Source organism: Cladophialophora psammophila (genome assembly GCF_000585535.1).
Source record: "Cladophialophora psammophila CBS 110553 chromosome Unknown aczJe-supercont1.4, whole genome shotgun sequence".
Lineage (NCBI taxonomy): Eukaryota > Fungi > Ascomycota > Eurotiomycetes > Chaetothyriales > Herpotrichiellaceae > Cladophialophora > Cladophialophora psammophila.
Genome location: NW_006912925.1, coordinates 1,608,943 through 1,619,083, shown reverse-complemented (window position 1 = coordinate 1,619,083; position 10,141 = coordinate 1,608,943). Strand labels below are relative to the sequence as shown.

The 10,141-nt window shown below is 53.6% G+C and overlaps 2 protein-coding genes across 2 annotated transcripts; both read right to left on the bottom strand.

The window, feature by feature from the left end:
* Window positions 1–2,258: 2,258 nt before the first annotated feature.
* Window positions 2,259–5,447, bottom strand: A1O5_03503 (uncharacterized protein; the record flags this gene model as incomplete). The annotated part of the gene is made up of 1 exon (XM_007744114.1): window positions 2,259–5,447. The coding sequence occupies one exon, from the start codon at window positions 5,445–5,447 to the stop codon at window positions 2,259–2,261; it is 3,189 nt and encodes a 1,062-aa protein (XP_007742304.1).
* Window positions 5,448–6,277: 830 nt separating this feature from the next.
* Window positions 6,278–7,713, bottom strand: A1O5_03502 (metacaspase-1A; the record flags this gene model as incomplete). Its single annotated transcript, XM_007744113.1, has 2 exons — window positions 6,278–6,303; window positions 6,363–7,713. The coding sequence occupies 2 exons, from the start codon at window positions 7,711–7,713 to the stop codon at window positions 6,278–6,280; spliced, it is 1,377 nt and encodes a 458-aa protein (XP_007742303.1).
* Between the last annotated feature and the right edge of the window lie 2,428 nt (window positions 7,714–10,141).

Here is a 10,141-nt window from a genome sequence, read left to right as displayed (position 1 = left end):
ACACACATTTGCCATGTGATTCTGTTATCGAAAGATGATATATCAAAACCTGCCACAAGCGAGGCGAGCGTGGGGGGATATGAAATACATTGCATTCGACTAAGCGAGGAATGCCCTGCTTGGTCCTGTTTTGATTTTGAGGCCACCATTCATGTTCTTCGCTCACGGATGGAGTATTCACGTTGACGGTCGCCTCCGCCGTTCGACTTCAGTTCACAACAACGCTTGCGTCTTGGCCGATTCTTGGATGGCACATTCATTACAGCCCAGTTCTGCTGGTTGCTGAGAGCTTCATTCTGATGTCCTGGATAGGTTCGCTTACTGTTTCCCTGTGAGCCAAACGTGCCTGCCTCCAAGTCCTGTGGACACATCCCCTTCATGAAGTTCTGCTGATACGAGTATCCTGTGCCAGACTGAGAGATCAAGCGCCATGGCGGGCAGGTTCTGAACCGAAGTCAGCTGTCCTCTCACCTGGGTTCGGCTCATGTCGCACGAAACACCCTGCTCATCCGGCATACGTAGTCTCAGTCTCTTATTGCAGGGCTAGACATGAACTCCAGTCAGAGCATATATGAGAAAAGTGAAGATGCTGTGCAACGGGTGTCGCCGAGAATTCAAAGGGTACACTGCATTGGCCCTATCTTCGCCATGGAGGCCAGCACCTGATTCACTAGCCGAAGCAGTCACCAGACATGGGATCTCAAGTGGTGGGCAGCTGCCTTGCTACTCTACCAGTACTTGTACCAAGTACACAACTAAGCACCAAAGGCATAACCTGAAGTCAGTCTCTGCCAATGACTGTGCCATCCGCCGATGGAACTTGCAACCGAACGAAACCGTGCATATCCCAACCAAGCGAGCCCATGGCTTCGGGTGGGGTTGTTGAAGCAGGGCCCATCAGGGCTATATTAATGTGCGATATCTTGTGCCTGCTGGTCAATCTCTCCTCTCTCTCTCTCCGTCTTCATGTCCCCCGACTTCGGATAACCCCTGAATTCACTCGTGCGACCTCCAGACCTCTGGGCCGTTAAATCAAACGTCTCAGAATATCTACCGAACAGATCACTCAACCTTTTTCCTCTCCCAGCACATATCACACAGCGAAAAGCGGAAGATGGAACCCTGCACAACCTGCAGCTGCTGTTCTGGCGGAGCTTGCTCGGGATCTTGCTCCTGCAAGGGCTGTGGCGTACGTTACAACCATTCCCCTGACCTGTGCCCTTTGCTTGTCTCTGGTCTCGTTGCTGCGTTCTTCCCCATGGATCCCAACGCACCGCTGCGTCGCGTTATTTTGATTGAGCCGTCAAAGTGCCTCCTTTCTTTGCCCCACCAAAATGGCACAAGGGATCCGTCTGCTTTGGTCGTTGGCTGACTTCACATGACAGCATTAAAACAAACGTGCCCCGTCCTTGATATCCATTCCCCTGCCGGCTGCGGTCCACCCGTCCCTACCGGCACGATCTCCATCTCGTCTCAGAATTGCTGATCCAGGGGGGAATGTGCATGGCGTGCGTTTGTTTGTTTGCGTGTTGCCTGTTACCCGATGGAATCAATCTGGGCTGTTTCGTCAGCGAACTGGCTAGCTTGTAGAGGGCGGAAGGGTGGAGTCTCGTCAACACCACCGAGGAGTCTCGGCGGGTCTGAGCAAAAGCAGGTAGTAGGTTGACTGGAAGACATCGGGACGTGATCCTGGTTCGGAAGTGCTGGAGTTGGAGGTCTAACAGACCATACCATGATCGTGGCATCGGCATCAGGATGGGAAAGGGAGGGAAGGGGAATGGAAAGAGAGACGGCCAGAGCGAGCAAGGGAGTCTTGCCTGTCCGTATCCACTCCTTTGGAAATTTACAAGTATATCAATCTTACCACCGGCAATCTGCACTCGAACGCGACTGGGCGTTTTCCGTCTTCCCCGTGTGACGATTTCTTCGAAGAAGGTGCCTACCATAGACACAGTATGTCCGAGTCTATTCGCGGCGACCAACCTCGACGTCGAGTTTTTTGTTCAGTCCTTAGGCATGGATGGTACCTGACTGATGCATCAGATAGTAGCTGGTGATATACAAATATATATCGTACATTAGACATGGTGTTGTAGATAGACGCTCTGTAGACACCGAAACACCCACGCTCGTAAAGTTCATTGTCATAGCCCATCAATAAAAGTGGTAAATCAAGGTGACGCGTCAGCGATTGCACGAGAATGTTCCCACGCTGCTGTCTCTCGTCGTCGTCGTCGTCGCCGTCGTCGCCGTCATCGTTATGGATACAGATATCCCTTCTCAAAATAATTTCCATACATGTCCACCACGCCTGTTCTGCCCTTGGGTGTCGCATTTCTGATCACCTTGATCTCTCCCTTCCAATGTCCTTCAATGAACTTCATGTCGAGGTCATTAACCTCACCATGAGTTGAGTTACCCGAGGGTGTTTGGTTCCCTAGTTTGGCTGATGCATTTCCATTCGTAGGGGCATGTGCATATGCGAGGGAGCCTGGTCCAGCACCATGGTCGAAGCCATATCCATACCCTCTCGGTGCAGACGATGAGAGTCCATGGCTTTGGTTGGTTAGACCATTTGATCTTCCAGGGCCGCCGCCTCCACGACTGAATCGGTACCGCGCTAATTCACCTTCGTAGGCCTTCTTTCGCTCTCTTCGCCACGCAGCGACTTCCGCGACGACATCAACTTTCGGTTCTTCCTCCTGCTGCTGGACAGGATTGGAAGTCGGGGGAAGCATCGAATCTCTTGATTGCGGGCGCAACCTGGTGTTCACGAGCATGGGCGACACCGGTGCGCCTTGCATCTCAGCCAGGAAATTCCGCACGGTTCCATTTCGCTGAGACTCATTCGAGCTCCTCCGATTCCGGCCCAACGGTAAGTTCCTCGGGCTCCTCAGAGTCCCATGGGAGCCGCCATAATTCATCGAAAATGGCGACAACGTACCGTGCCCGTGGAAGCTACCATGTGGACTGCTCGAGCCACTTTCTGGTGTATTCTCTTCAGGGCCCAGCAAGATCTTATCATCAAAGTGCGCGGTGGGGAAATACTTCTCTGGATCATGTTGGTAGATACCACATTCTGCCTGTTCTTCGCCTGCCTCTCCAAAGAAACTGAAGTCATTCTCTGCGGCAGACCAGAGATTCTCGCTATCCCGGTCCCCTGTCGAGGATTTGCTCATGCTGATACGTTGGCGAGAATGCTGCCACCTACGCTGCTCGCCGGCATTCGGGTTACTCGGGTCTTCCATCTCAAGGATGATTGTGCGGAGTGCGAAGAGCGATCGTGCATGTTCTAGTTCGGCGATATGTCGGGCTCGACCCGGCGGGAGAGAATAGTCCGTCCTCGCGAGGAGTCGAGCTAGTGCAGCTTCATCAGCGCAAGCAGAGATGAAAGCCTTGAGTGCAGGGACCACTGGTGAGGATTTCGGCACTGTGGTAGGCACATCGGTGAGGATCAATGTTCTCAAGTTGGGAAGTACAGCAGGATGGAGACTAGTTAGGTTCTGTACCGTGATGGTTGGGATGGGTGAACCGGGGCCGGTCATCTTCATAGACAGTCCCGTGGGCCTCTTGGCTAGCAGAGCCTCTATCCGCGATTGGCGATGGTGCAATGCAGCTGGAGTAGTTGAGAGGGACGCGTTCGGTTGTGGCACGGGAGCTGGGGCGGGCGATGGGGTCGGGGTCTCCGATTTCGTTGGAGCGGATGTCGGTGCAGGCTTAGTTTTTGGAGTAGGTGGCGGCACCAGTGGCTGGAAAATCATGTTATTGGGGTGAGGCGTCATGGGAGACACTGGAGAGAGTATCGATCTCGTTGTGCTGTGCGTTCCTGTCTCGTCAGAAACCTCCGAGTCAGTGACGGTGGCCGGATCTTCCTTCTCGGCATCGTCAATGCCCCCATTGACTACCTCTGGGGCATATGGTCCTTCGCCTCTGATCGGACTGTGGTTTTCGACGACTGGGCTTGCTACTTCGGGTTTCTCTCCAATTGGAGGGCTGAGGGCAAAGTAGATCACATCACCAATCAGTTCCGCTCTCGGGGGTGCGGGAGTAGCATCCAGTTCGAATATTTGATCGGGCACTGGTATCTCCACCGCATAATGGGCAGGAGCCGGGGCCTCTGCTATTTGCCGCTCTCGTGCGGGAAGCTCTGCAGAAAGTGGCTCAGATCCCGCAAGTTCGACTGACGATGCTTTGGGTTTGACGACCGCCGGGCCGGGATCGAACTTCGCAGTGACCAATGTATGGTCAATGCGAAGGTAGGTCAGATTCTTGCTCGCTGATCTGGCAAGCACAGGGATGAGCTTCTCAGCGCCCGGGAACCGGACTTCATCAATATAGCCTGTAGGGGAAGAAAGTGATTGAGTCCGTGCGATAGTCTTGACCGTGTCGACCGAACCTCCGTCGAGAATGTGGAGGCGTTCGGACTTCAGGAGGCTTGATAGACCTTCGACGGATAGCCGATTGCCTGAAATGTAGAGATGGGTCAGACCTCGATGAGGAATATCCTCAAAGGCCAGTCTGCCGGTCAGAGGCCTAGTGAGTTGCTTAAGCAACTCGTGATCGAGGTCTTCACTTCGAAGAGTATCTAGGCTGAAGAAGTCGGGGCCAGGGGCCATACCTACCGGCCAATCTTCCACGTTGAGATACCTTGACTGCACAGCATCCGGTGGTAAAAAGCATGCTTGCATCAATGATCGGACGGCCATGTCGGTCAAAAGGTTGTCCCGGAGATCCAGCAAACGGACTCGAATCCCAATTGCATTGGCTAGGACTTCAGCCTCTCCATCTTTAAGACCAACACCCCGCAGCTTCAGTACCTGAAGATCCGGCAGATATGATAGGGCTATCAGGACCGCAGCATCTCGAGCGGGCGAGGTGTAGGACAGGTCAAGGTAAACCAGACTCGGAAACCTTGGTAACGCATTCGCCAGTGCAGAAGACGTGGTGTTCGGCTCACTCGAGGCTAGCAGTAATTTCAATCCATATGTGGGAAATATCTCTGCTTCTTCAGTCGATAATCTCCTGCCGGCACTTGTACTCCTCAGGGCGTTGAGGCTATGGTGATCAAAGAACGGCAGCTTCGTGACAATGAGACTCTGGAGGTTGGGAAGGAATTCGAGAACGTCGCGCAACCAGGCAGGATTTGGACCGCCATAGATCTCGCTAAGAGCGGGGGGAAGATGTAGAGTATGAGTGAGACTTCTCACACTTAATCTGGCTTTGCGGAGGGTTCGCTTGAAGCGGGTGAGGGCGACGTAGACGGCGTCATTCTCAATGCCAAAGTGGGAGGCAGGGTCACCCCAGAGGAAGGGCACAAAGATGGCGTACCATTTTTGGGATACCAGGCACGCCGAGCACAGGTCGCTGGAGGAGATCCAAGGCGCGATAATCGTCCATGCCTCGCGACTGACTGCGCTTTCGTAGGAGGGAGGGACATCGGGCTTCATGGCGGTGGAGATGCGGTATCACGGTGTGTCATGGTGAGTGACGCCCCGTGCGAAATAGAAGGATTCCAACTTGAAGGACGCACAACGGCAGATATAGATCTCCTCGCTGGGTATATACCAAGAAGACCAAGAACTAGCGGAGGCAGCGCGAAAACAGTGGACGCAGTATGAATGGATGTTGAGGTTCGGGACGAGTGGTCTCAGAGGGCTCCTGCGTCGCATCGCCGCATCATCGTGGCGAGGAAGCGTTGTTGGTCTCACGTGTAGGGTTCTAGAAGGCATCCCAGGCAGAGTGACGCCTGGCCAAGCCTAGAAACAGGCTAGCCCAATGCAAGTGCGGGAGAGTCCAAGGCTCCCTGGACGCCAATGACGCCCGAGAGGTGCCTTGGATGACTCTATCGAGGCGAACTTAGGGGGCTCCCATGCCCATTATCGCCCACCACTCACTATCAGGTCACAGGCATCAACAGCCCTTGGTCACTTTCATGCCGATCGGTCTGGGGGATTCGGGTTGGAACGGCTATGTAGGATGTCCCCTGCATTTATTGCGCATGATTCTGAGGATTTGCGAATACGATCAGATCAAGGCTCAGGGTATGCCCCCGTCGTGACGGCAGATGTTCTATAACAACTTTTCATTCCCTGCATTATTTGCAGCCCCAGACAAAAACTCGGGTGGGGTTCATGCCGAGCACCTTTGCAGCCTCATCCGAACAATGTACCCATGTCATGCTATACAAGAAGAGCGCCATTTTGCGCTTTGGCCGCCAACCAGGTGAGAAAATGAACAAGGGCTCCCATGACTCCCCCTGGGTATCAATATCATCCGTTTACATCACATAGAGTAGGTCGGTGTCTGCAAAGGTTCCAGTGTCAGTCAATTGCACAACGGAGCGCTGGTTAACGGAGACTTACTCAGTGGGTGTGAACAACTCAGCTGGGGCTTCTGCGTATATTTTGTAGCCAGTTCGTCTCGGATGCTGTTTAACAGTTGCACATAGCTCTGGTGCGGATTCTTCTTCAGCGCCGTCACAAAAGCCCAACTCATGGCTCCCGTGGCTTCGCCTCCAATGTTGGCATCCTGGCTGGTCTGTTCGTCTTTGCTGCCAGACCACATGATCACGTCGGCAGGGCTGGTCTTGGTCTGCTTGTTTCGTTCGTACGTGGCATTTCCATTGGCAGCCCTCTTGAATAACCCCATCGCCGACGAGGCCATCCCGCTCAAATCACCACGAGCATATGATGAAACAATCGACAAAAGGCCTTGACCTGCTTCCTTGGCCAGGTTGGGTTCTTTGAGGACTCCTTGGGTCGAATAGATATATGGAAGATCGAGGGCGGACCCGGAATGACACGAGTCAAAAATGGCGGTGAGTCGGACACCGGGCTGTAAGGGTTTGACCATGATACGATGCATTTCGTCGTCGACGATATGACCTGCCGTCCGGAAATCCACGGGATAGATCACCTCGTCATAGCCGTCCTCTTCATCTCCGTCCAGGTCGGGTGTCTGGCCGCCATGGCCGCTGTAGTGAAAAAACAACGAGTCGTTGGGCCGAGCGTCCTTCACCAACCAGTGCATGGCTCGGAGTATGTTGGCTTTGGTAGGCTGTGACATTGGGTTCTGCTGATCATCAGTTAAGATGACCATGTCTTCTCTGGCATAGCCAAAGTTCTGATTCAAATAGGTGGACATGTTCTTGACATCGTTGATGCATCCTCGGAGTTGGCCTCTCTGACCAAAGTAATTGATGCCTATCAGCAGCGCCTTGCGTTTTCCGGTGCAGTTGGAGTACTGGAAGCTATAGCCAGGAGGGGCTCCGTGACCAAACTGTTGCGGTGCCGTAGGAGGTGGAGGAGGGGCTTGGTGGTTGCCTTGCGAGTAAGAGTTGTTGGCATAAGAAGGCATGCCCGGTCGAGGACCTGCACAAGGTAAGCGATGTGGCTTCACCTTCGGACATGAAGCAAACATACCTGGATAGCCGTCTGGCTGAGGAGGAGGAGATCCATACCCGCCATATCCGCCTTGCTGTGGTGGAGGAGGATTGTTGTAGCCGTAAGGGGCCACCTGTGGCGGGGGTTGACCGTAACCACCAGGAGCTCCGTAACCTTGAGCAGGATATGGCTGAGGAGAATGTGACTGAGGAGGATAGCCTTGAGGATAGCCCTGGGCAGGATATGGCTGTGGTGAGTGTGACTGAGGAGGGTAACCATAACCACCGTGTTGTTGCGCACCGTAGCCGCCAGAGCCTGGATAGAAAGACATGGCTGCCAACGAGCTCGATAGGCGAGACAACGAGAATGCCGAGTTGTCGAGGAAGGGTCGGTTTGTGACTTGGGAGGCTTCTTTGAAGGTGGAAGGATACAGTGGATGACCGAGAAGGTGCTTGGGAGGCGGTTTGTAAGACGAATTTGAAGTTCTGAAGATCGAATTGGGCCGCCTCGCCGCGCCCCGGTGGTCAGGGACTTGTTATTAGTTTATCGAAAAGGTGGAGTCGAGGGGTTGACGTGTGTTCGTATTAGCCGAGTCAAACACGCGAGGAGGTCACCAGGGTTGGCCCAAGAGATTACGGAGAACGGAGAACGGAGTACAGTACAAGATGTTGATTGTTGATGCAAATCAGGTGGATAATGGTGGCGATGGATGGGTTGACGAAGGTGGCAGTGGTGGCAACGGTGGGCAGTTGTGGTTGATGAGCTCCAAGCTTCGATGAAGCTGCGCACCTGCGCTGCTATGTACTGACTCCTTCATCAACCCGTTCATTGTCCTCCATCATCACAACCACCTCACAACCACCTCACAACCACCTCACAACCACCACAAAAACACACCCGCCCGGAAATGTGTCAACTAGCTGACGCATGTTACGGCTTAGGTCCCTTTTGGTCCCTTGGTCCCTTTCACTCTTTGGCTCTTTGGACCCAGCTCGCTGGCCATCTTTGTGGCCTCGGTTAGCGGGGATTTGGCCATCGCCCAGTCTTTGACTCGGTACTGGGTACCAGGGTTTGTTTTCGACGAGTCCAGCCCTTGCCGTCCTCCTTTCCCACCAAGCCTCTATCTAGAACCAGCCACCCGATCGAGAAGGCGTTTGTCCACACAAACATGATGATTCCTGAAACGGCCTGTACCCGCCGAGAGCTATCCCTGGCCCCTTGCAGCTGGCAATAACATCAAATCAATATGGACGTGTCCGTGGGGAGACTGGCGGTACGCGGCGTCTAGGAACAAAATCTTCCTTGGGCGAATGGAGCTGAGATACATTTCGGTCATTGCACTACGGAGAGGTCACCCTTCACCCCATCCTCGTCTGTCCATCAAGAGACCTCTCCACATGTCATGTCAATCATGGCTTCGCCAGCATCTCCGGCTCATCGGTGACCAGTTGTCCACGTGGCGTACATCTTCATCCTCGCGAGGCCTATCCGCAGTCCAGCTCATCTCTACATGCACCATCAGCAAACGCTTTAGGACTGCCATGGTCGGTTACTGCTAAAATGCTCCTTTCGTGCATTTGAGATCAGCCCGCCACGAACACTGATCAGCCACAGCCTTTTGCTTCATTGGCTATACACCTCCAGGGCTGAGGGGGTTGAGGTCAGCTTTTATGCAACTCCCATCAATCACAGAGCTTTAGCATCTGCAGCACGAACTACCGCCAAATCGAGATCTTGGCTCTTGTCTACACTCCCGGAAACAAACACGAAACAGGTGCAGCTCGGCTGGATTGGGAAGCTGCAGCCCTCACCGATCATACCCCCGCTCACTTGGATGCATCCGGTTCAAAGCACCACCCAATGAGGCGGTGTCCATTTCCACCTCTACCCAATGCCATGCTACGCGGGTTCTTGGTCGGGCTTTGCCAACTCTAACGACACAGAAGATGAGCCCATGGCCTCGATGGGATCGGCATCCCCGCGAAGATCACGAACGCTTAGCCACCGCTTCCGTATGCACGGTCAACAAGGTTTGGCCTGTAGCTGGTGAAAAGATCTAACTGTATACCGAGTCCAACACGTGAGATGCAGTGCTGCCTTTCTTTCGTGATCCAGCCCGACAAGCAACAGTGCTCTTCGAGGCACGGAAGTCTTTGAGATTGATTTCGCCCCATTAGCCAGGTGGAACCAAGGGGCAGACCCTGCTGATACGATCAATGGACAAAAGTACAGGAGGCCCCTGATGTGTCGCTTAGTTGAGGTGGCGTACGCCGCACAGAAGCCGAGTATAATTTTCCCGGCGCCTCACGAGTGGTCCCAGCGCCATGGTGGGTGGGCTAGTGACTTGTGAGAGGTGAGCTGCATATCATGATTTCGAGGATGTTGGTTTCGAGGTCTCAACTTCCAGGTATTCACGAGGCTGACATCCCTCACCAAATCTCTGCCCTTGAAGACGCACAGCGGATGCTTCGCGAGGCTTCCTCAACTACCTACTCTTTACCATAACATATCAGTCACACCACAAGTATCTGAGATTTCGTTCGCACAGATACCTTCACTGAAGGCATTACATACTCGGTGCTGGTCGGTCGGAGCCTTCCGCGTGTTCCAGTCTTTTCCGCGCCCACTTTGAGCGTGCTGGATAAGTACAACATTCGCTACCGCCAACAACGGAGGAAGCTTATTGACTGAAAAATTCCATCAACCCGTGGTGGATCTCCTGGAAAACGTTTGTGGGTGGCAGTACTCTGTATATCGTT